Genomic DNA, 26,083 nt, shown 5'->3' with positions numbered 1-26,083 from the left:
ATCCCACATTTAGACTTTGAACTCTTTTAAAGAGACAAAGTGAAGCTCGATGACATTTAGTAACGTTTAAGGAAACCACATGTTTACAGAACACATCTGGAGGTTTATCATTTTTATATTTTTAAAGAGGAAAAAAAACCTGTTTCACGACTTGAATGCTAATTTATTCCGGTTTATTTATAATATAAATACAACACATTGATACAATCCAGTTGGCTATATGAGCTCGTCTTTTCAGGGGAAGCTCAGGTTTCAAATACGGCGACACCGAACAGACAAAACGGCTTTTTCCTGTTTTTAAATGGTGAAACACGTTCGAAGAAGAAGAAAAGCAAAACCTCCCGACTTTGAGCTTTAAGATGCACCAACATGTTCTGATGCTTCATGCCGAGTACAGCATCCTATTAGACATCAAAGTGCAGAGTCACAACGGGTTAATGCTAGAATTCATAATTCAGTAATCTACTAAACACTTTATGCTTATTTCATTCAGAGTGCTGCTGCTCCTCGTTCAGGACATGCGTGAGTGGATTTACCCCCCCCCCCCCCCCCCACACAAACAAAGACACGGATTAAAAAAAAGAAAAGGCACTTTCACATACACACACACACACCTCAGCACGTCTCACACACACACGTTACCAGCCCGTTGGAGGCCACATTCAGTGTGCTGTTCAAGTGTTTTTGTTATTTTTTGGGGGCGTTTACACACAAAGCCCCACCCTGTTAGCTTATTGTGATAGTTTAAGGTTAACTAGTGACTTCATAAGCAGGTAAACCAGTACACACACACACACACACACACGCGCTTTTTGCACTTTTCCCCAACTTGCACTTGGCGTGTTGTGGCATTCAAGGCGGGCATGAATTATCCATCACACTTCACTATTCTAGTGCTGCTGCACTTACAAGCAGAACAAGCAGGAACAGACACACTTCTTCTACACACACGCACACCAACGAACAAGAACAAAATCATACATCCATCCCAGAAATTGTGTCCAAGCTCCGCCCCCCCCCCCCCCCCCCCCCCCCCCCCTTTATATAAAAACAACTAAAACACAAGAAGGCTGTTTAAACAGTCGAGCGCGTCCGCTCGCCTCACATTCAGTAGATGAACAGTCGCAGGACATTCGTTAACAGCTGGACGTGTTCCAGCTGTTCGTGAGCTTAGCAGCAGAAGAAACGATAGAAAGAAATGACAGCGGTGGTTAGAATCCTCTTCCTCCCGCACAGCAGCGGTGGTTAGAATCCTCTTCCTCCCGCACAGCAGCGGAGGTTAGAATCCTCTTCCTCCCGCACAGCAGCGGTGGTTAGAATCCTCTTCCTCCCGCACAGCAGCGGAGGTTAGAATCCTCTTCCTCCCGTACAGCAGCGGTGGTTAGAATCCTCTTCCTCCCGTACAGCAGGTCTGGACTTCTGTTTTTACAGGTTTTTATAAACAGCAGCTTTTTTTAATTTATTTTTTTTGGCACATCAGCCTATCGCCGTGACAGCACAGCCAACATTCACGTCACTGAAAACTACATTTTAACTGGAGCTGAACTACACTCCCCCCCCCCCCCCCCCCACCAGCTCGCTCCTGTGTCTCTTCATATCTGCACTTCTTTTAGCTAAACCTCTGATAAATGCTTCAACACATGGAGAAAGTAAACTCCTACACACCAAGAGAGTACACACCAACCTGACAACACGTAGAATATCATATCATAGGTCATGTCATATATTATAGTGTATTACTACATTTAACCCTTTGTCCTCTGTCCTACTCTTCGACCCTCATGTTGATTAGAAACCCTGATCTCCTCTTCTGGCCCAGTTTGGGCCCGGGTAGGCCTGATTTTGGCTCACATGGTGCAGGATTTGTCCAGCGGCGGGGGCAGCGGCGGGGTGCTGCTCTTGGGCGGGACCGTGGGTTTGGGCTTAAGGGCGGGGGGCCGCAGCGGAGCCCCCATGCGGGCACCCGCCACCGGCTTAAAGGAGCCCAGGGAGTCGGGGGAAGGGTTTGCCGGTCTGGGAGGTCCCGGCGGAGGTCCGGGGAGCGGGCTCATGGGGCTCAGAGGACTGAGGGGGCTCGGGGTCCCGGGGGTCCCGGGGGTGCTGGGGGTGCTGTGGGGGCTGGGGGACTCGGAGGAGCAGCTGGTGACGGAGGAGCAGCTGGTGGTGGGGCCGTTCTTCACCTGCTCCAGAGTGTCCAGCACCACGTCGGGGGCCGGCCGGCAGCCATGCCTCAACTCCCCCAGAGCCACCGTCACCGTCTCCTCGATGTCCTGCAGGACGAGACAAAAGCAGTCGAGTACAGAGTACCTGAGTGATGAATGATGACAAGTGTTCTGTGTGTGTGTGTGTGTGTGTGTACCTGAGCCAGTGTGTCTGGGTCCAGGCCTCTGGAGCGATGGGAGTCACTGAAGCCGTGCTGCCCGCTGCTCGAGCGGCGGATGGGCGTGTCCTCCGGCCTCCGCAGCGAATCGTGTCGGCTCACCGTCATGGTCACGGCGGCCGCGGAGCGGCGGCGGCGCTCGGGGCTGTCGAGGGGCGGAGTCATGCCCTGACTCCGCCCCAGCAGCAGCTCCCGGGGGCTGAAGTGACCCGTCACCGGCGGCGAGCTGCGCTCCATCACCCCCCCGTTACCGTGGCAGTGGCTGTCGTTGGAGCGGCCGAGGGGGCGGCGGAACAAACCGTCGGTCCGCTTCCTCCTGTGACTGTGAACAGGAAGTAGAATCAGCTGCTCGGTAGATTCTTTGATATGAAGTAATGGTACTTGTGAGGAGTGACTGAAGGAGTGATGACAGCGTGATGAGGTTCACGAGGTATTTCTAGAGGCGAGAGGACAGCTCAGCGCTCTCTGCGGTGATGATGGAGCTCTGTCTTACATGACGGACCTGTTGTAGGTCTCTGGCGGTCTGATGTCGGTCGGGGAGCTCAGCTCGCTCCTGGACCGCTTGTCGTCGGTGCTGCTGCTTCCTCCGTCGCTGTCGGCCTTCTGGCTGAGCGTCTCCGACACCACGTCGGCCCTGAAGACACAAAACACACCAATTAATCAATGAAGAGATCGATACCGCGGAGGGTTAGTGACTCCCTCGGTCCGGTGAGGCCGGTAATGAAACGAGGAGCTTCAGTACGGTTCAATAAATATAATACAAATACATCACAATGAAATAAAGGGTCCTTTTAAAGCTAGCATGTATATATATACAACTATAATGTATATAAATATTAAACTGATCTTTACATTTTAAATACACGTATACTCAAAACAGTATGGATCTATTAGCATTATTGCATTATTCTAAATTAAGTTTAAGAACCTCAAAAACACTATTTGTACTGTTTGTGCAATGCTTTAATTATATTATATTATATATATTATAATATTAAACTGAAGGTCAGATAAAAACTCGGTGGAACAACATACATTTTGAGATATATCTATCTATCTATCTATATAGAGAGATATCTATCTTATGTTATTGCATTATAGAATATGTGTTATTACACAATAATGATCGACTTTCTGTTTAACAGTTTTCATTTTGTTGTATTTTCACAAACAACACAATTCTGAAAATCAACCAGGACGGAAATCTTACCGACTGACACTTTAAATCTAAAATAACTAATAATGTTAGTGCATCTATTCTTCTCTTTGGGTATAGGATTCATTATATATATATATATATATATATATATATATAAAATACTTAATACTTTAAAGGTAAAATACCACAAAACTCATACTTTAATCCACCAAACCTGCACAGAAACCAACTCAAGTGAAATAAAAATGTACGCGATATAGAAACAGCAGCATGTGGCGGCGCGGTGGAGCCGGCACTCGCCTGTCCTTCAGCACGATGTACTGGTGAGGCACCAGGCCGCGGTTGCCGTTGAGCCGCCCCTCCCACCAGTCATGTGACGCCCGCTGGAAGAGCTGCAGCGACGCTCCCTTCTTGAAGGAGAGCTCGCGGCCCGACCGGCCCACGTAGTCGAACCTCGCCACCGCCTCCACGCCCTCGCCCTCTGCCAGAGAGAGAGAGAAGGGGGAGAGAGGAGGAGGGGGAGGAGGAGGAGGAAGATAAGAGCCAGACATTGGGAAATAGAGGTGAACCTCAGCTTGTCAATCAGCCGTCTCCATGCGGCTTTGTTCCTCCCACAGATCCACCAATCAGAGGAGAGCATGGAAACAAGTCTTTTCTATAAATCGGAGAGAGAGGGAGGAGGAGGGAGGGAGGGAGGCGTCGCCATGGCTGCTGTTGCCGTAGCAACCCCTCTCCACCAGGACACACACAGAGGGATTGGGAGTGTGTGTGTGTGTGTGTGTGTGTGTGTGTGTGTGTGTGTGTGTGTGGGCGAACTGTGCGTGAGGGTCAGGGGGTCACGCGTACCCTCGTCGCTGGTCTGGGTCTCGGTGCCGCCGTCGGGCTCGGCCTCCTCCAGCGCCCCCGGCTCGCTGAACGGACTCTCGCTGCAGGAGGAGGAAGAGGAGGAGGAAGAGGAAGAAGATGAGCACATATCGACACGCTGTCCGTTCAACATGGGAACAAAAGGGAAGGACGCACAGATGGAGACGAGGCTGCTCACCGAGAGTCTGAGGGAACGGCACACACACACACACTGTGTTCACAGTGTCGGGCGTTCTGCACAGATTAACTCAGGAACAAATGTGAATGTGACACCGTGGGACACTTTGTTTTGGGGATTCTAAGAAGGAAATGTTTTCAGCCTAAATTTGAAAATTTTAAAATATGCAGAATTAGCTATTAGCAGCTCCTCCAGACTGTCACTGCATTACTCCAAAACTGAAGAAACTATAAAACGTTCTCAACATGTTCTGCGTCTTTCTTTCTACCATTTCAAAGCGGATTCTCGGACGTTTATCTTTGATGGACATCAGAGATAAAGATATCCTCGGTTAGTGTGAGTCACACTGAGTGATATCAAAGAGTGTTTCATGTCTGTGTGTTGAGATTAAGTCCAATATTCTCTTTTAGCTCCTTTTTTGGTCTCCACCACTAATCTGTAGCTGCTAAATGCTCCTCTATGTCCACCAGCTGGTCTCTACCGGAGTCAGTCTGCTGTTTGAAGCTGAGCTGGTAGTGTTTAGTGGCTTTGTTAAGTGTATAAGTGTATTTTTAACCTATATTTTTTTTACCATTTTAGCTAATTAACACCATCAAAAGTGCGACGAAGTCTCTATTTTCAGCTCTTGTTTGCAGTGAATCCGTGGCTGTGCAGAGAACAGGATGTAATGGACTCTCTGGCGCCCCCTAGTGGAGGCTCATTCTGTCTGTCCTGCTGAACGTCCACGAGTGTATTCTGTAATAACCCTTTAGTAAAAACATGTAATTACCGAGCAGCAAATAGTTCATTCCTGTAATGTTGACGAGGCTTCACTTGAAGCTACCGAACGGTTCAGAAGGTTCATCTCAATGGAGACTCACCAGTACTGGTCTCCGGTCATACACTTCTCATAAACCGGGCCGGGCAGCTCCTTGGTGTCCGGGAAGATGTTGTCGTGGTTCAGGATGACGGTCTTGACGACCTCGTTGACGTGCGCCTGACAGGCCACCTGGTCCAGCGTGTCCGGCGTGGGCAGCAGGGTGGGGCCGAACACGATGGCCAGGTTCCCAGCATCCATCATGTTCTCATCGCTGTACTGGGAGAGGCTGTGGGGGGGGGGCAGAGCGGGAACGCTCCAATTATTATAATTAGTTATAATCCTGTTTTTGATCCTATTTATGATCGATATTTTTTCCAGCAATCGGTGTATTTCCATTCTTTAATGGTCCCTCTACAGTAGTGTTAAGTGGCGGAGTCCGCCATCGCTGTGCTGGATTTAATCCTTAAAGAACAGAGTTTGCGTGATGCTGTTTTAAAAACAATCTGAATATTTAAAGCATTTATTGTGTTTGCAGCAGAAAGATGAAGCTCCTGTCTGTCACAGTGTACGTGAGGAGAAACAATCAACATATAAAGATTAGCATAATGTCCAAAAATATAAGATGCACATAGTTCTAATAATGTTAGTTGTGTTGACAAACATTTCGTTCATGTTTAAGAAAAATGTGTTTTGTGTTAATTTATTAAAATTTTACTAAAACACATTTGAAATTTTTTGTATTTTTCACAATTTATGACACAATTTCAATACTTTTATCAACTATTATGGTTTATTATCTCACGCAGCCTTCCGGCTGAGGTTGAACAGATCGTATTCACGGCGCAGGAAAGAAATCCTCGACAATAAATATACGACGTACAGCTGAACTCTGAAAACAACTCAGTCTTTCTCTCTTGTGCTGTAAAACAACGTCAGCGGACTTCCTGCCAATTCATTAGCATTTAACAAATGTAATTATTGCTTCGTAGCGCTGATGTTAAAATACACGGAACATTTCCACATTCAGCCTCGTTTTCCTGTGTCGTTGCCACCGGCGTTCTCGGGGACCAGGAAGTCAAACGCTGAAGAGAAATGTTTTCCGTCTCCTCGACAGTGAAGCTGCCGGTTTGATAACACTGAAGCTAAAAGCACTTCACGGGGCTGCTGACGGGAGCAGCGATACGTTCAAACGGGTCCATCACACTCCAGTTCTATCATCTCTACGAGCTTCAAGTGTGCACTTCTATAGCCTCTCCCACCCAGCCTCAGCTTTAACACCGCGTGGGAACAATTCTGGGAAATGGAGGGAAATTATCATTAATGGAACGGGTGTTTTGTTTCTAAGTACACAAGTAAGCAAGTTAGCAAGGGCGTAAGTAAGCAAGCAAGCAAGTAAGGGAGTAAATAAGCATGTATTTGGGACATTTGGGAACAATTGTGTGAAATGGAAGTAAATGATCATAAACGTAACGTTTTTTTATTTTGTATTATTAAAGCGGATACTCACTGGTTGAGGAAGGCGAACAGGTAACGCATCACCACCAGCGTCGCCCTCGGGACGCCCAGCAGGATCTTCCGGACGCACTGCGCCCTCTCGTACATGTTCTCGATCCCTGAAGGGAAACATCACCAGAACCATCAGAATCAATCGGTGCAGAGACGGAGACGTGTGAAACACAACGACCGCTCTGCTGAGGAGACGAGTTTAACAACAGACTAAGAGAAGCTGAGACAAAGAGGCTGAGAGGGAAAGTGAGTCTTTCCACATCAGAGGAACGCTCATTTATATTTAAGGTCACATAAAAGAGACTTAGCTGCATGAGCTGCTTTAGCTACACGACGATGGAAGCGTTTAGATGTTAGAGCTCTCAATGGTTCGGGAGCGCTCTACATTACAGACTCTGCTCTACATTACAGACTCTGCTCTACATTACAGACTCTATTGTTTAGTAATCCTTCAGCAGCCCAAGGATCTCCTACTGCTGGGCTTTATACACACACAAGTATGCAAGTAAGGAAGTAAATAAGTACGTTTGTAGAAGAAGCAAGTAACTAAGTAAGTAAGTGAGTGAGGGAGTGAGTGAGTGAGTGAATAAGAAAGCAAGTCAGCAAATCAAGGAGTAAATAAGTAAGTAAGCAAGTAAGTGAGTAAGTAACCAAGTTAGCAAGTAAACAAGTAAGCAAGTAAGTGAGCGAATAAGTAAATGAGCAAGTGAGTAAATAAGTATGTAAGCAAGCAAGTGAGTAAGTAACCAAGTTAGCAAGGGAATAAGTAAGCAAGCAAGTAAACAAGTAAGCAAGTAAGTAAGCAAATAAGTAAGTGAGTAAATAAGTACTTCTGTAAAAGAAGCAAGTAACTAAGTAAGTGTGTAAGTGAGTGAGTGAGTGAGTGAATAAGAAAGTGAGCAAGTGAGTAAATAAGTATGTAAGTGAGGAAGTAAGCAAGTAAGCAAGGGAGTAAGTTAGCAAGTTAGTAAGTGAGGAAGTAAGGAGCAAGCAAGTGAGTAAATAAGTAAGTAAGTGGGTAAGTAAGTAAGGGAGTAAATAAGCAATCAAGCAAGTAAATTAGTATGCAAGCAAGCAAGTAAGTAAGTGGGTAAGCACGTGAGTAAATGTACGTTCTATATTAGAGAATTTAAAAACTCCAGTAGCGTATAATGACATAACATCAGATTTTTGATAAAGGCCCCTTAAACCTTTAAAGAATGATGTCATACATAAGCTACAACAGTCGGCTGCATTAATAGTAAGCTTTTAGTCAGATTTAGATACTGAGTGTAGAAACATGTGCATCGTGTGTGTGTGTGTGTGTGTGTGTGTGTGTGTGTTCAGATCTGCTGCAGACTCACGGACGCAGGAGATGAGGTCATTAAACCTCTCCTTGGGAAACAGCGGGTTCTCCAAACCCCTGAAGTAAAGCTTCAACACTCCGGCCACCGAGTTGATGTCGTGGTTGCTCTCCTCGTCAATCAGCGGGTCGTTACCTGGACGACGACAACAACAACGAGTCAAAACCGCATCCTCACCCACCCGAAGCCGTCGGTCTGCCGGTGACCTTCTCACCTCTCTCGAAGGAGTTCTTGATGTCGTTGACCTCCACCTGAGATCCCGACACCCGGAAGATGCCTTGATGCTGAAGCCCTGTTGGGAACAGACGGTCGTCTTTAGCGTCTGTAGCGTCGGTCAGTTTAACTCAGACTAAAGAGACGCAATCTTTAGAGCAAAGCAGTGTTCTATCACTGATATAGTGTTCTATATCAGTTTAATCTCCGCTCTCTTCACCTCCACACTCCGTTCACAAATCAGTGATTCTACCCGAGATCACAGGAGCTGCTGATCTTTGTTGTGTTGTTGTGTTGTTGTTGTAAATCTATACATTACATTCTTATACTCAAAAGGTTTTCAGGGAGTCTGCAGAGTTGACAAGGTTACATTTAACACCATAAAACAAATGCAATTAAAATCCATAATATATTATTTATATATTTAAACTCACCGTGTAGGTTGATGTAGCGGATGCAGCTCTCCACAAGCAGCGGTATGGCTTTAGTTGAATCCTATAAATAAAGTCATCAAGGACACAATTAAGGATCCTTATTGTTTAGATTTGATTCGTTGTGATTATTAAGTTCTTATCGTCTCCTCGTCCTCGTTGTTCTCAGCAGGTTCACACAGAAGTAGAGAATATTTTGTCATTAATGACGATAACGATAGTTGAAGGACAGAACTTAAACTTAAAAATAAAAAAACTAACTTAAACAAAAGCCTTAAGCTAAAAAAAAAAAAGGCATTTTCTATCTTTCCCTGTACAAGTTAAAGGGTTAAAGGATAGCAGTTAAACATTTAACTTTAAACAAACATATTACATTTAATACTTAAGAAAAAAAAACTTAAGTTTAAGAAAAATGTAAAATAAAAACGTGTATAATCTGTAGATTAAGCAGTTTACTTCCATTTGTGCCAAACATACGTGGATGTCGCACTGATTTGGAGATAAAATCTCCAGCATACATTGAACCGGTCTACCTCGCCTGATGTATCCCACAATGCAAAGCGCTGGAACGGTCAGCGGTCACAACAACAGCGACCCACAACGGCAAGTTCTTGCCATTTCATCACTAAATTCACTTCTGAGATTTTTTTAGGCGAGAAATCAACTGTTTAGATTGTGAATATCGGCAGTTTTTACCAAATAAATCGAATCAATGATTTCCTTTAATGTGTGTGGAGTGTGCGGCTCTAAATGAACTATAGAAGCGTAAATAAATGACGTCAGCTGTTCCCAGAAACAACCTGACAGCAGTGGAGCTCTACCTGGTGTTTGCTGTGGGAGTTCTTCCGCCCACGGCTGAAAATGAGCAGAAAGAAAAACAAAGTTTTCATAAAAACAAGAATAAAAAGTGAAAACGTGAAGATAGAATATGAACTGAGACATGAAATCATACCTGGTGGTCAAGAGTTCAGCTTTATATCCTGTAAGAGAAACAGAGACAGGGAGCAACGTTAACCATCACAGTGTAAATAAAGTTTAACGTTAACCGTCAGAGTGTAAATAAAGTTTAACGTTAACCGTCAGAGTGTAAATAAAGTTTAACGTTAACCGTCAGAGTGTAAATAAAGTTTAACGTTAACCGTCAGAGTGTAAATAAAGTTTAACGTTAACCATCAGAGTGTAAATAAAGTTCAACGTTAACCGTCAGAGTGTAAATAAAGTTTAACGTTAACCGTCAGAGTGTAAATAAAGTTTAACGTTAACCGTCAGAGTGTAAATAAAGTGTAACGTTAACCGTCAGAGTGTAAATAAAGTTTAACGTTAACCGTCAGAGTGTAAATAAAGTTTAATGTTAACCATCAGAGTGTAAATAAAGTTTAACGTTAACCTTCAGAGTGTAAATAAAGTTTAACGTTAACCGTCAGAGTGTAAATAAAGTGTAACGTTAACCGTCAGAGTGTAAATAAAGTTTAACGTTAACCGTCAGAGTGTAAATAAAGTTTAATGTTAACCATCAGAGTGTAAATAAAGTTTAACGTTAACCATCAGAGTGTAAATAAAGTTTAACGTTAACCGTCAGAGTGTAAATAAAGTTTAACGTTAACCGTCAGAGTGTAAATAAAGTTTAACGTTAACCGTCAGAGTGTAAATAAAGTTTAACGTTAACCGTCAGAGTGTAAATAAAGTTTAACGTTAACCGTCAGAGTGTAAATAAAGTGTAACGTTAACCGTCAGAGTGTAAATAAAGTTTAACGTTAACCGTCAGAGTGTAAATAAAGTTTAACGTTAACCGTCAGAGTGTAAATAAAGTTTAACGTTAACCATCAGAGTGTAAATAAAGTTTAACGTTAACCGTCAGAGTGTAAATAAAGTGTAACGTTAACCGTCAGAGTGTAAATAAAGTGTAACGTTAATCATCAGAGTGTAAATAAAGTTTCACTGTGTTTCTAGTCTCTGATCATGTTTCATTATAAACAACCAATCAGTGTTTAGACCAGCAGGAGGAGAGCTAGTAACGTTAGCAGCACCGCTAACGGAGGTTCACTTCAGTGACATCATGATGCCTTCAGGCTCTGCTCAGTGAACATGAGTACTGGATGAAGCTACATTATAACGTCATCATGATGTGTTCACATGTCGTCTGTAAAATGTAGTTTTGGTGATAAACTTGAATGAATCCAGTAGTTTGAAGGAGATGTTTTCACGTGAATATAAAACAGATATTAGAGATGAATTATGAGATGTTTACCTTCTAACACGAGCTCTGAACACATTATAACACATCATTAATGATAATAATGAGTAGATATCAATGGTATGAACTTGATGAGCGCTCCTGTTGCTCTCACCTTCTGCTAAAGCTTTCTTCAGGATGTCGTGTTTGGCCTGAAGCTTAGAAATGAGATTACTTCCCTCCAGATACTCGCGGAACTTCTGAGGATTTAGAAAATAAAACACACAAAATAAAAATATCATTCAATATTTACAACGAACAAATAATCAGATCACTTTAATCTGAAGTTAGCTGCAAACATGCGTGTGACAGGATGAAAGTGTCCTCACGGTGAAGTAGAAGAGCTCCGTCTCCTGCTGGTTGGCTCGCTTCTTGGCCAGACTCGGTTTGTTCAAGTATCCGTCCGACACGCTGGACTTCACGGACTCGGAGGACGGGCTGTGGGTGAAGCTCTGGGACACGTCGAAGTCCTCCAGCACCGTCATGTCCTGCAGGGTCGTCAGAGTCGCTCCCCAGGTCTTCTTCACCTGCAGGGGGGGGGGGGCAAAAACCGAACCGCTTTAAGGAAACCCGACAAGTCAAGATGCAAAGATCCTGCAGATTTCTAGAGGAATGTCAACAGTCGTGTGTTAATAACGTCGTCTTAAGATCTAAATCTTTACCGGATTATCTTTATTTTCTCATCTTTTTGTTCTTTCATGTCTCATATTTTCATAAAACCGAGTTTTACGGCTGCAGTAAATAGTTTTAGCTTCTTGTTTCATATCCGTTCATTATATTTAAAGCTGATATTTGATTACATTGTCAGATAAATATTCGGCTACGCTCACATTAGTAGTATTAACCTGTTTGTAGACTTCTATTCTAACGTGATCCAAACATGTCGGATCATTCCAGTGTGTTAACAGAGATTCATCAGTTACAACGTGTTCAAATCTACAGAAATATTCTGCTTTAATCCGTATTTGTTGGTGTTTGAGGCAGCAGTGACGAGATAAATGGAGAATGTATTTAATCCAATGAATCACTTTATTAAGAATATATTTATTATTTTAGTTAAAAACCTTTTTTCTTTTCTTCGTCTTTAGCTCATGAATCAGAACATTCAGAGGATCTCCTCCACTGAACCATAGATGATGTTAAACATATGAGCGGTAATGAAACACATGATCAGGGATCAAAGCTGAACGTATCAGATCTGCTGCTGCAGAGCACGGCGGACGTTTGCTTTCTGCAGAGAGACGCTCGATCAGCCGCCGGCTCTCCTGCTGAGACTCAGAGCCGTGGAGCTCAAGGTCACAACGTTCAGATGAGATGTTCTGCTTCTAGAACACGTCTAGTGGAAAGAAAACATCCACAATACACACATATACGTGTTTATTTTACTACTTTGTCTGTTTGTGTTTGTAGAGTTCTGCTAAATTCACCAGAAGTCACCATTAGATAATGCCTCATTTGCATATTTAAACACAATTCAGAAAACTTGTTCAAAAAAGAATCATCTTAGTGTGAGTGATGAACTGCTGACGTCTCCTGGTGATATGTACGAGTTAAACATGTTTCCCTGTTCACATTTATATCTTCACAGCTTCATGGATCACGAGTTACAGATTGTTTCCTCTTCTACAACGTGTGTGTGTGTGTGTGTGTGTGTTTAGGTATGTGTGTGTGTTGAAGCACAACTTGCTGTTTAAGCATTCTACATATGCAAAGTGTGTTTGTACTTACAGTGTTATGTGTTGCTGATACCAGGGTGTGTGTGTGTGTGTGTGTGTGTGTGTGTGAGCTGCTGAGACGTGCAGACGCAGCTCATTAATCTGGACTCCTTCAGCATATTTTATGCCCTTCAGGGCGCGTTAACAGCAGCGAGTCGCGGCTTTATTTTTAGAGGCTACATCTGCTCCATAAAAACGTCGTAAATTAACGCAACTTTGTTCATCACGAGTCTCGCCGTCAGACGAACGTTTTGAGTCGTTTCCAGCGATCGGTGCAGACGTTAAAGGTCTCTGAGGGGACGGAGAGGGACGGACATTCTGAGCATTGTCCTGAGTGTGTTTGTCCTGAGTGTGTTTGTCCTGAGTGCGTTTGTCCTGAGTGCGTTCGTCCTGAGTGCGTTTGCGTGTCCCAACCTCTTCGTTCTCGATCTTCAGGGACGCCAGGCGCGTCTGCAGCTGCGTGAGGCGGAGGGTGAGCTCCGCCTGGAGCTGAGGCTGGGAGGCAATCTGGGTCACCTGACAGGAAGTGAGGACAACAACGACAGGATGAAATCGGACAGGACGGAGAAGAAGAGGTTGTGCAATGTAATTCCAGTGACACGCGTGTGTGTGTGTGTGTGTGTCGTGTGTTCCACCACTGTTCTGTGACCCAAAAATACATTTATATGAATAATTCGTGAGGAGCTCTAGATCACAGAACATGTCGAGTCATTTCTGTCTCTGGTAACCGACTCGTTGATGTAGATCTTAAAGGAAAGACGAATATCAAATTCAGCGTTTTTCAGCTGAACTTTTGTCCACATCAGAATTTTTGGACTGTTTTGCTAAAAGCTTTTATTTTGAAAAAAGGAAGTCAGCGTGTGTCACAAAAATATTGATATTCTGGCTGAAAAAAAGTTTCATAAAAAACATAAAAAACAGAGTTAAAATACTAATAAATATTTAAGAAATGTATGTAGTAATACTAATTCATTAGCATCAGTCTAAAGAAAGAATCCAGAACCGTGTGGTCGGTGCGGGGTACTGACTGCGTCGCCCATGTGAGCCTGGAAGCTGAAGCGGAGGGGGGGGCAGAAGGCGGTGGGGTAGAGGCCCAGCAGACGCTGCCGGTCCCGGGCCGGGTCCAGGCCCTCCACGGCCCCCTCCAGCACCTCCAGACCGGCCCTCCTGGAGGCCTCGAGGCTCAGTTCGGCCGACAGGTAGGTCCTCAGAGCCCGGCTCAGACTGGAGTGGTACCCTAGGTCACAGCACTGAGACCCCCGAGGACACGAGGACACGAGGACACGAGGACGGAGGAAACGATAGAAGGCATCACACAATCATTATGCACCTTAAATAATAATACAACACCGTTAAAGCTGCTTCACACAGAAAAACAGGACGATGTTTAAATAAAAAGAAACAACTTTAAGTAACTATTCAAATGAGTTATAGTAGAGTAATGTGTATGTATCTTCATCATAATCAACAGGTGACTCCTCCTCATCCAATGAGGTTAAAGCTGCTGAACAGGAACACTCACGTCGATGATGTCGGGCAGGTCGTGGATGTAGTATTTGAACACGGAGGCGTTGGTGGCCTCCAGCGTCAGCAGGTACTCGTTCCTGGCTTTGAGAGTCTTCAGCTTGTTCTCGGAGTACTTCGCCTTCCTCTGATGAAGAAAGAAACAACGTTAAGATCCTCACAACTCATCATTCCTCAGAGAGATTTACACGAGGAAGCTATTAAGCTGTCTCCTTGGTTCCTTAACTAGAAGGACACACGACCCTCGACATGGAGACGTACCTTCTCCCTCATCTTCTCCATCTTGCGGGCGGCGTTGCGTCTCTGGTGGCGCTCTTCTATCCGCAGGCCGAACACCGGCTCCACGCCTCCGCCCGACCCCGTCAGGCCCTTCACGCGGCCCTCCTGGCGCTCCGCGTCCCGCAGCTTGGTCTCCGCGCTGATCGTCTCCACGTGGTACATGTGGTACGTCTTCATCACCTAGGGAACAGACACGTCCACCTTCTATTCGATGCTTTTGTCTTGAGTGTAAAACACTTTTCAAAGACCTGCTGACGTCCACTTACGGTGTAAAGCTCGTTCAGAAGCTTCATGAGGTCTTCCTGAAGCTGGAAGATGATCTCTTTACTCTAACAGAGGAGTCGAAGCACAGGACGGACATCTTTACTACATGCATTCACACACGCTGAGGTACTTGTACTGGAGTGTTTCTGTTTTAAAGCCTCTTAAAGCACATTTCAAGGGGAAAAGATGTATTTATCTGAAAGCTTTAGTTAATTTTCAGATCACGATATTATTTTAAAATCAAGTTTACAAATAGTTGAAGATTAAACAAAGTGTTTTTCATCTCTCGTCACGTTTCAGTTCCACTCTGAACTGTTTGAGGCTGAAAGAGGTGGAATCAAACGGCGACGAGCGTGTTTTCAGAGCATTAAAAGTTCATTTCGGTCGCCTAAAATGTCTTAACGTGCGTTCGGTTGTACTTAGCTCCGCCCTCTAATGTCACGTTTGGTTACAAAGAAAAAACAAGATGGCGACGGGCAAAAACAAACCAACGTGTGACGTCACGGTGACGGCGTCCACTTGTTACATACAGTCTCAACGAGTACTTTAAGTACGTTACATTTTGGATATTTCGCCTTTTATTGGACAGAGACGGATGTTGTGACAAACGTCCCCGGCTGGAAGCGAACCTGCGTGTCGCTCTAGCATTACTGTAGTATTACTGTAGTATTACTGTAGTATTACAGTAGTATTACTGTAGTATTACTGTAGTATTACAGTATTATTACTGTGGTATTACAGTGGTATTACTGTAGTATTACAGTAGTATTACTATGGTATTACTGTAGTATTACAGTATTATTACTGTGGTATTACAGTGGTATTACTGTAGTATTACAGTAGTATTACTGTGGTATTACTGTAGTATTACTGTAGTATTACTGTAGTATTACTGTGGTATTACTGTGGTATTACTGTGGTATTACAGTAGTATTACTGTGGTATTACTGTGGTATTACAGTAGTATTACTGTGGTATTACTGTGGTATTACGCTCACGCTGGAGATTTAACATCTCTCCGCCACTTTTGGGGAGTTATGTGGCGGCACATTAACATTATATTATAATATTAAGGCTCCTTTAAGAGTTTGACTGTTTATAGCTGCTGGCAGCCGCTGCACTTTAGTCAGTATGAATAAAAGACGAGAGATTAATAATGAACAAGCTGAGCTAAAGTTAGAGGCGCTTTCCTGTGTGTGTGTGTGTGTGTGTGTGTGTGTGTGTGTGTGTGTGTGTGTGTGTGTGTGTGTGTGTGTGTGTGTGTGTGTGTGATTAGTTAAACTGGGAGGAAGCATGACGAACCTCGGGGGGGAAACTGACTTTACTTTTCATTAGAATCAACTCTGGTACTTAAAGAAGCCGGAGGACGAAATAAATAACAAGAGAGGAAGAGAAGTACATTCAAGGTACTAAGTAGTACTTCCATTTTACTACATATTCAAGGTACTTAAAGTAGTATTTCCACTTCATACAGTATTTAAGAGCTTTAGTTTTCATGATCCAGTGTTACAGATTACAGTCCTTAAAGTCTTATTTTATTTAAAAAAAAGGACTAAATGTACCATTTCTGTATATTATAAAATATATATAATATAATGTAAAAAGCTTGTTTCACGTTGTTTGAATTCATCATAATTCTACAAATTAATTTAAAATAAAGAATCAGTTGAACAGTTTCCAACTGCAGGAAAAACTACGTTTTTAGGACAAATTAAATACAGAAATGTGATTTTTTTAAATATCTTTTTGTGTTTTGTTGAGTAGATTATGAGGGAAAGTTTTTAATACATTGATTCAAAACTAACAAAAATATCTTCAATCTGTAATGTAAGATTTTAAGAAAGTATACTAAATACTTCAGTACTTTCAGATTCTGCTTCTCGACCGCACGTTAATGAACGAAGACTCGTTTTCTTCTACGTGAGGTTAACAAGCGAAGAGCGACTCCAGGATCGATCACGTTCTCTCTCGTTTATCAGCGCTCGGCCTCACGGCCCATTACTGAGCTCTGCTGCTGGAACGCTTACAGAGATTTACAGGAACACGTTTGGGTTTTATTGGCAGTAAAACATCCTCTTAATTACGGGTTGTTGGAGGCGCCACGATGTGTCAGAAGCTCCTCCCTCCTGAGAACAAGACGACAGAGTTTACACATTGAACCGACAGAAAGACACTCGATCGGAGCCTGAAAACCATCCAAACGGTCAAAAAAGCATCGATCTCTGTTTACGACTCGGAGCTCAAAGACCCGAATCTTTAAAAAACACGTAAAAAAATTAATAGTTTCAATTTAAAAACGATGCTGATGTCATCATGTTGTCTCCTGAAGTAGGTTTTAAGTGCTCGGAGATAATGAAACAGGAGGAAATAGAGCGCTGCTTTAAGTGGATGAACTGGTCCAGTGAGTGACGGGTCTCACCCTCTTCAGAAGTCGGGCGGAGTCCTCGCTGATGTGAGTGAGGCGAGAGATGACGTTGTTCAGGTAGAGATCACTGAGGGTGGCGTGGTCCTTACTCTCCCTCCTCACCTGGAGAGAGAGAGAGAGAGGGGGGGAGAGAGAGAGAGAGGGAGAGTGATGGAGGGATGTACATGTTTCACATATGTATTATGATAACAGGGTCTTAAAGGAACCCACCTGGTTTAACAGCAGGTACCAGCAGTTTACAGGAGAGAGCAGGTTCTGGTCTTTTCTGGAGGAGAGAAAAATACACTTTGAATTACTTCTGTTGTTTTAAACATCGAACGTGTTCCGCTTTGGTTTCTCGGTCCTACTTGTATTGCTGATGGTCTTTCGTGCTGCGTGTTTTGGCCATGAACCTCTCCGCCAGCTTCTCCAGGTTTCGGGAATATTCGGTCTCGATCTCGGACTTCTTCCTGAAGAAGTCCTGCAGGTCCTGAAGCAGCTGGACCCGCATCTCCGTCTGCTGCTCCAGACATCGCTGCTGCTCCACCAGCTGGGCCCGAACATCTACACAAACACACAAACACACAAATACATGGAGGTCATTGTGCACTAACACACTTTGGACAGTTTGGTTATCCATGGCAGCAAAATAGCTGCAATATTTATGTTTAATTGTACCGCCACAAAGAGAGGAATGAGTCCTACAACCAGGAAATGAGTCCTACAACCAGACAATGAGTCCTACAACCAGGAAATGAGTCCTACAACCAGACAATGAGTCCTACAACCAGGAAATGAGTCCTACAACCAGGAAATGAGTCCTACAGCCAGGAAATGAGTCCTACAACCAGACAATGAGTCCTACAGCCAGGAAATGAGTCCTACAACCAGGAAATGAGTCCTACAACCAGACAATGAGTCCTACAGCCAGGAAATGAGTCCTACAGCCAGGAAATGAGTCCTACAGCCAGGAAATGAGTCCTACAACCAGACAATGAGTCATACAGCCAGGAAATGAGTCCTACAACCAGACAATGAGTCCTACAGCCAGGAAATGAGTCCTACAACCAGACAATGAGTCCTACAGCCAGGAAATGAGTCCTACAACCAGACATTGAGTCCTACAACCAGAAAATGAGTCCTACAGCCAAGAACTGAGTCCTACAACCAGACAATGAGTCATACAACCAGACAATGAGTCCTACAACCAGGAACTGAGTCCTTCAACCAGACAATAAGTCCTACAACCAGACATTGAGTCCTACAGCTAGAAAATGAGTCCTACAACCAGACATTGAGTCCTACAACCAGACAATGAGTCCTTCAACCAGACAATGAGTCCTACAACCAGACATTGAGTCCTACAACCAGGAAATGAGTCCTACAACCAGGAAATGAGTCCTACAGCCAGGAAATGAGTCCTACAACCAGACAATGAGTCCTACAGCCAGGAACTGAGTCCTACAACCAGGAAAGTCTACAGACACTGTAGACAGGTCTGTTCCACACAGTGTATTGATTAAACGCTGGTATCTGATCGGCTCTCCGGATCGGGAGTGAAGAAGTTGAATCGGTGAATCTTTATTAGTCGTGTCTGCTGAGTGACAGCGGCTCTCTAACCTCCACCAGGAGGATGACTGACGGCAGACATTTACTGAACCACAAAGTCAGCTCCATGAGAACAAATAAACAGTGCTTCTATTGATTGGTTGGTTTTATTTCCTCGAATCTGTCTTTAGTGAAACAGACAGACTTGATCAATCAATATAGATCCAGTTAATGAGTTCATATATACATACAAACTGCAGGATATCTTTGCGATTTAAACAGTTATCGATGTGCGAGTGACTAACAATAGTGAACAATGTTCATCACGACCTCTCAGAGCTCGTTTTGTCCAAAACCCAAAGACATTCAGTTCACACATAAAACAGAGATTCTTCTCTTGTGTGAGGAACTGGAAACAGAACGAATGTTTAACGTGTTTCAAATATAAATTATTTTAAATCAATGTTTCATTTTCTGTCAGTGGACGAATCCATTAAATCAGCTGTTCAGCGCCGCACGTCCTCGCTCTATTTTTAATCCTTTATAATTACTGATGAAGACGGCCCGTCTTTTTCTCTCCGAGGAGTCACCTTGGAAGACATCCTCTGACCGCATTACAACACACACACACACACACACACACACACACACACACACACACACACACACACACACACACACACACACACACACACACACACACACACACACACACACACACACACACACACACACACACGGTAATGCCTGGCTGCACGCTTCGCTGGTTGTGCTGTTTCAGAGCTGGATCTATCTGCAGCAGCAGGGAGAGAGAGCGGGTACAGAATACACAATGATAACACACACACACACACACACACACACACACACACAGACACACACACACCAATCCCTGAGGGGACCCTATCCACTCCACTACCTGTTGTCTAGGCAACCACACACTGCGTGCGAAGCATGTGATGAGGAAGGTGAAGACGATCTCGGATCTGCCGCATCGACACACACACACACACACACACACACGCACGCACACACACGCACACACACACACAAGCATACGCACACACAGGATATGCTTCATAGATCTCTATGGAACAAATGTCACAGCCTTTGGTCCCCACAAGTCTATGAAACTCTCTCTCTTCTACTACTGTACGTGTGTGTGTGTGTGTGTGTGTTTATTGATTCTAATTTAAAATGGCTGCTCGTTTCATGTCGCTCACACACACACACACACACACACACACACACACACACACACAGTGTGAATGTGCAACACTTTCATATTAAATGAACGACTGCTCTGCTTCCTCCGAAACACATACAAAAAAAAAAGAAATACTCGTTTCTGATTGGCTGTCGGGACCACACGGGACATCCCACATATGGTCTGTGGCGTCCCAGCGGTCAGAGGTTTAATCATTTCTGTAAAATTGGTGTCGAGCCTTTCAGCGTTGGGCTGCAAGTAACCTCGGATTGACTCTCCAATGTCTGCTGCTACGGCGTTAGCTTAGCTTAGCATAAAGACTGGAAACAGGGGGGGACAGCTAGCCTGGCAGCAACAAAAAGGGGCAAAAAGATCAATAAACAATATTTATCCGTTTGAAGGATTATCAGGGTGTCAAAGTGATTCAGCAGTAAAAAACAGTTTAAAAAGATAAAGATAGAAGTAGCATGGGTTAGCATAGCGTAGCATAGAGGCGCTAACACTACGATGTGCTAACGTAGTCTGCTCACTCTCAATCACTGCTCTAGTACTAGTACCTTAGATAGTACTTTAACTTGTACATTGTGGTTCTTAACAAGGTCATTGGCTCTTTTAAATGTCCGGTTTCTGGAACATTTGTCTCTTTATTAGAGAAGTTTAATGTTTTACTTACATGCTCCTCTTTATATGCACATATTTATTGGTACAACTCGCTGTTTGACGAGGTTTTCTTAATATTCCACTGCAGCATATTTAACATATTTATATGTGCTAATAACAGTGTATCATTTTACTTGCATCAGCCAATATAAAGTAACTAAAGAGCATCTATTCTCTACGGTGATGTATTTGTTCTGTATTTAATCTGGTGGACTAAAACAAACTAGAGTCTTTTTCTTGCCTTTCTCGCAAAAAGTCCCACTCATGATCTCCGTGGGGGATTGCAGACACAACATCAAAGAGACGTTAACTTCACTGTCGACAAAATGATGTGAGACTTCCTCTTTAGAGGAACACCCACCACCAGAGGCAAGAGCTGCTCCAGAGGCACAGACTGAAACATATATATTTTAGTAACCATCAAAAGGATTGCCAAGAAATCTTGTACACACATTCATGTCGCCCTCGTGATGAGTTATAGTAACTGTTCCTCGAGCGCTACCAGCAGGACAACTATTCAATTACGTTCAGCCTGTAGCTCGTTTACGCTACACAACATCAACAACATGTCGCTCGCTAACCGATCGCTACATGTGCAGGATTGTTCACTCGTTAGCTACGGAGCTTGTGGCCGGTTCTGCCGATGCTTCATGTGTTAAAGCGGCATTCTCTCTAGTGTCCACCAGGGGGCGACTCCTCTGGTTGTATAGAAGTCTATGAGAAAATGACTCTACTTCTCTCTTGATTTATTACCTCAGTAAACATTGTAAACATGAGTTTATGGTCTCAATCTCTAGTTTCAAGTCTTCTTCAATACAGCATGATGTTCATTTAGTAAATGATGGTCCATTTAGAGTCAAACAGACCATAAAGCAGGGGATGCTTTAGGGCGGGGCTACACAGTGATTGACACTCCTCAGTCCAGATATGGTCACTTCCTGTAATCAAAGATGGCGATGGCGAAGTCGCTCATACGGCCAATAACGGCGTCCTCCGACCCCCCCCCCAAGGTTTACACTTCTAGCTCTGCCGGCACTGTTGCCTTTGTTAGCGCTGTTAGCTGCTAAACACCAGCTCAACCATCTCCATGTTGAAAGCCGTGTACAGAAAGGTAAGAAAATCTCATAAAATCACTTGCGGTGATTGACTTCAAGCTAAAACCATACCAACGTCACCTTGGGTGTTAGGACACCATGATTTATATTATTTCACCATTCATAAATCAAACAATCCCTCAACTAATGAAGAAAATAATCAGATTGACTGTCTGATTGACTGATAGTGAACACAATGGCCGGCTGCAGCAGAGCAGCGCGTGAAACAAAGGTTTGCCGTTTGCAGAAAAAGGAGGTTTATTGAAGCAAACCCACCGCGGAGGAGAGATTCTATCAGCGGAGCTCCTCTTCTTGGATCACAAGCGATTGAAAGTGAAAGGAGGACATCCGCCGCACTTAAACTTTTTGATGTCTGAAACGCTGCTTCTTAGAAACCTCCTTGTGTGTCCTCGTAACATCCTCTCAAGACAAGAGACTCAAACCCTTTGATCAGAGCAGCTCCAGTCGGCTTCGGCACAATGTAGCACGGTGGGAAAAGTACGCAGACAATAAAAGCCAGCAGAAGGAATTTGTCTGGTGAAATCTCCGGGCTGATTGGATCTGAGAGCTCTACAAAGCTCCACTTGTTGCTTTAGCTGGACCACCGCAAAGGTTGGACCGTGAAGCCGGAGGAGGAGGAAGATGCACAATCATCAATTTCAAGGTGATTTTTTGGTGAGCAAAGAGACATTTTTGCAACATTTTCATACAAATAAAAGCACATTTTTGCTGCTTTTTGAACACATGAAATCTTTTGATATTTGCAGCTCCATCAACGGATTAAATCTGGATCCGTTACGTCTTCACTGGTGTGACAAAGTCGAATGAGATTTATTTCAATCGCCTCTGTAGCTTCACATTAGTGAGATTATGTGCAGCTCTGGGACGGATCCCAAAAAAGGCTCCGCGTTGTAAAGATAAAGACAACAAACCATTTAAAGCAGGAAAAATGAATTCAATGCCAAGAACCGAACAGTGATCAGCACCTGGAGACTACCGGCGTCTAGACCTTCCTCTTCAAAGAGTCTGAGCTCCAGCAATGAAACGATTTCAACTGTGTGCTCATTATACGTCTAGAAAGACTCCCAGAAATGGACCATTAATCCACATTTAACTTGTCTGGGCTGAGAGATATGACAATGAAATAAAAACTAAGTCTGCTGGATTAAGTCCAGTTTAATTATCAGTTTTAGCAGAAAACAGGAGTGAATCAGAGCGTTAAACTAATTTGAATTCAAGGACAAAACATGATGCTGCAATTCGTCTTAAAGCTGCATTCTCTCTAGTGTCCACCAGGGGGCGACTCCTCTGGTTGTATAGAAGTCTATGAGAAAATGACTCTACTTCTCTCTTGATTTATTACCTCAGTAAACATGTCTCTACGTCACTCCTCCTCAGTCCAGAAATGGTCACTTCCTGTTCACTGGTTGCAAAAAAAACAAGATGGCGACGGCGAAATCGTCGAACTCGAGGCTTCAAAACCTCCACAAACTAATAAATGACGTTGTGATGACTACGTCCACGTCTGTGGAGAAATAACGTTCTCAGTATCACTTCCAGCTGGTGACTCCTTCATCAACTGTCGTTAACTCGTTCATCATTATGGCAACGAACCATCAAAACCCTCGACTAACGAGAGAAAGCGTTCACTGTGTGTGTGTGTGTGTGACATCACAGGAACAGGAAGCTCCGCAACCTCATCCCCAGGTGACCGTTACCATGCCGACCAGGTCCAAGGACACGGGGGGGGGGGGGGGGGTTAGAGTACCGCTGGATCATCAAGAAACACACACACACACACACTGTTTGGGGGGCCTTTTTTTAACTTGGCCCTTCAGAAACATTTCACACGATGAAGAGTCACTTCATCGTCTTTCCATCCCTCAGTTTGTCCTGCAGGTGTGCAGATGTGAGGTCACTAAACACCTGCATGCACACGCAGGCAAAAAAACCAGAGCAGCAGCCGCCGCATGCAGCAGGAAGCTGTTCTTCATCTCTTCCTCTTCCTCGCTCTCTCTCTCCTGCAGAGCTCTGTTCTTTCCTCTTTTCTTTCTATTTGCATTTTCTCATTAAGGCGCTCCTCGTCTCCTTCAGACAGAGGAGGAGGAGTCACACACACACGCACACACACACACACACACACCGGCGAGGTGACGCTCCAAAATATCAGGAGCACACAAATATGTATCGTCAGCGTTCTGCATGATGCTACCTTTTTCTTTTTTTTTTCAGCGAGGCTCACCTCACCTCAGCGAGCGGACCCCACCTCCTCATCCTCCTCCTCCTCTTCTTCCTCCTCCTCCTCCTCCTGTGTATACATTACACACCACCTCCTGCACGGACCAATCAGGAGCCAGAGCAGAGAGGCAGACTTGGAAAGCACATAGTTACAACGCAAGGATCTATACGCTGGGCTCCCGGCGGAGAAGGGCCCCGTTAGGGCTCCATGTGAGCGGTCACCTCCATGTGTGTGTGTGTGGGCAGAGCGCCAGAGCAAGGGCCACACACACACACACACACACACACACACACACACACACACACACACACACACACACACACACACACACACACACACACACACACACACACACACACACACACACAGGTATGAGTGTGTAAACAAGACGCACACATGGGAGCTGTAACGCTCTCCTTTAAATGTAATCACTCAAACTGTCGATTTCATTGTGTGTGTTGCACTGACGAGGAAGAAGCACAGCAGGGGTGAAGAGGAATGAGGAAGGGAAGGAAAGGAGATGAGGAGGCAGAGTAATTGTGCAATGCGAGATTTTATTTCTGAATGGAGCAGCTCGAATTTTGGGCGATTTGAACTGGAGAGTGCCGTAAGAACACGCCTCTCTCACTCAGAAGTGGATTTTAGGCGTTTTAGATGATGGTGGTGATGGTGATGGTGGTGATGGTGATGGTGATGGTGGTGGTGGTGATGGTGATGGTGGTGATGGTGGTGATGGTGGTGGTGATGTGTGGGCGGAGGTGACAAGTGAATATGGAGGTGTGAGGAGCCATGTGGAGAGGGAAGAGCGAGCGCCTGCACAGGAATGACAGACTGAAGAAGGGATGAATCTGAGATCTGCGGGCGTCCGGACATTTTGAAGCGAGCCCTCTGCAGCAGGTAGACAGCGGGCGGCTCTCACCACAAAGAACCAGGCAGCCGGCTACGAGTTGTGCTAAAAAGGTCATTTGACTCGTGCCAGTCGCCACTCCTACCGAAGCAGGGATGGTGGTAACCATGGCGCCAGAGGGAGGAGGAAGAGGAGAGAAGGGGAGGGGTGGGGGGGGGGGTCCCACGGTCATGATGGCAACCACTACTTCAGGACTGAGTTCGTCATCGTTAGCACCTTTAAAACAGGTCCCCAGTTTAGCATCATGCCCCCAGGTAGTCTATGGGGACCACACACACACACACACACACACACACTGCTGCAGTCACAGCCTCAGAGGAATACCAATAGAAAGACTCCCAGACGGTCAAGAGACACAAAAAAAACCTGCACACATGGACGAAGATCAAGAGGCTTTGCAGAATAAATACCCCCCCCCCCCTTCACACACACACACACACACACATACATATATATATATATATACCCCCCCCCCCCCAGGCGCCATGCAGCACTCAGGATGAACCCAGAAATCCTGACGTCTCACGGTGAGGTGTCAGCTCCCATACACACCCTGAATGATCAGCGCATGAGCATGCAGGCAGACAGGTGTGTGTGTGTGCGCGCGTGCTGGCTGGTTTATGTGAGCGTGCATAGGTGAGAAAAAGGTGGGTGTGACCGCGCGGATGCCGTGCAAAAAAAAAGGTATAAATGTTACAAAATGTTTCTAAATAATCTCACCTTTCACTTGGCTCTCGTATTCTGCGAGGATTTCTTTGTCCTTCTTGGTTTTGTTTGAGTTTGACATGTCGTCACTGTAAAGGTGACCGACCGGCAGGTGAGAAGAAGAAGAAGAAGAAGAATTAGAAGAAGAAAAAATCCCTGTTTATTTCCCTCCGCGTGCACCACCCGAGGCTTCACCCGCAAACACGCTAGTTAGATCCATCCAGTGCCGCAACAACACAGCCAGTAGTGGCCCCGCACCTCCACGCTGAGGAGCAAGAGGAGGAGGAGGAGGAGGAAGAGGAGGGGGGCACGCGCGTGAAAAATCACGCACACTCAGTGAGAAATTACCCACACGTGACCGCAGCCGCCACTGTCGCGAGGACCCGCAGAAACCATAAAAAAATGAAGAATCAAATAAAATGCTGCAAAAT

The 26,083-nt window shown here is 44.6% G+C and overlaps 1 protein-coding gene across 1 annotated transcript; it reads right to left on the bottom strand.

Moving 5' to 3' along the window:
• Positions 1-1,847: 1,847 nt before the first annotated feature.
• On the bottom strand, positions 1,848-25,734 carry LOC306714162 (SLIT-ROBO Rho GTPase-activating protein 1-like; the record flags this gene model as incomplete). Its single annotated transcript, XM_079184117.1, has 23 exons — positions 1,848-2,270; positions 2,360-2,774; positions 2,874-3,014; positions 3,840-4,020; positions 4,386-4,465; positions 5,442-5,666; positions 6,888-6,993; positions 8,230-8,364; positions 8,444-8,521; positions 8,877-8,937; positions 9,695-9,728; positions 9,826-9,853; positions 11,222-11,306; positions 11,436-11,633; positions 13,236-13,337; positions 13,850-14,071; positions 14,344-14,472; positions 14,607-14,804; positions 14,891-14,953; positions 17,308-17,415; positions 17,524-17,578; positions 17,661-17,856; positions 25,668-25,734. 23 exons carry the CDS (start codon positions 25,732-25,734, stop codon positions 1,848-1,850), a joined length of 3,330 nt encoding a protein of 1,109 aa, XP_079040243.1.
• Between the last annotated feature and the right edge of the window lie 349 nt (positions 25,735-26,083).

Source organism: Pholis gunnellus (assembly GCF_910591455.1).
Source record: "Pholis gunnellus genome assembly, chromosome: 22".
NCBI lineage: Eukaryota > Metazoa > Chordata > Actinopteri > Perciformes > Pholidae > Pholis > Pholis gunnellus.
The sequence above is the reverse complement of the archived record's forward strand: the minus strand, read 5'-3'. Positions and strand labels throughout refer to the sequence as shown.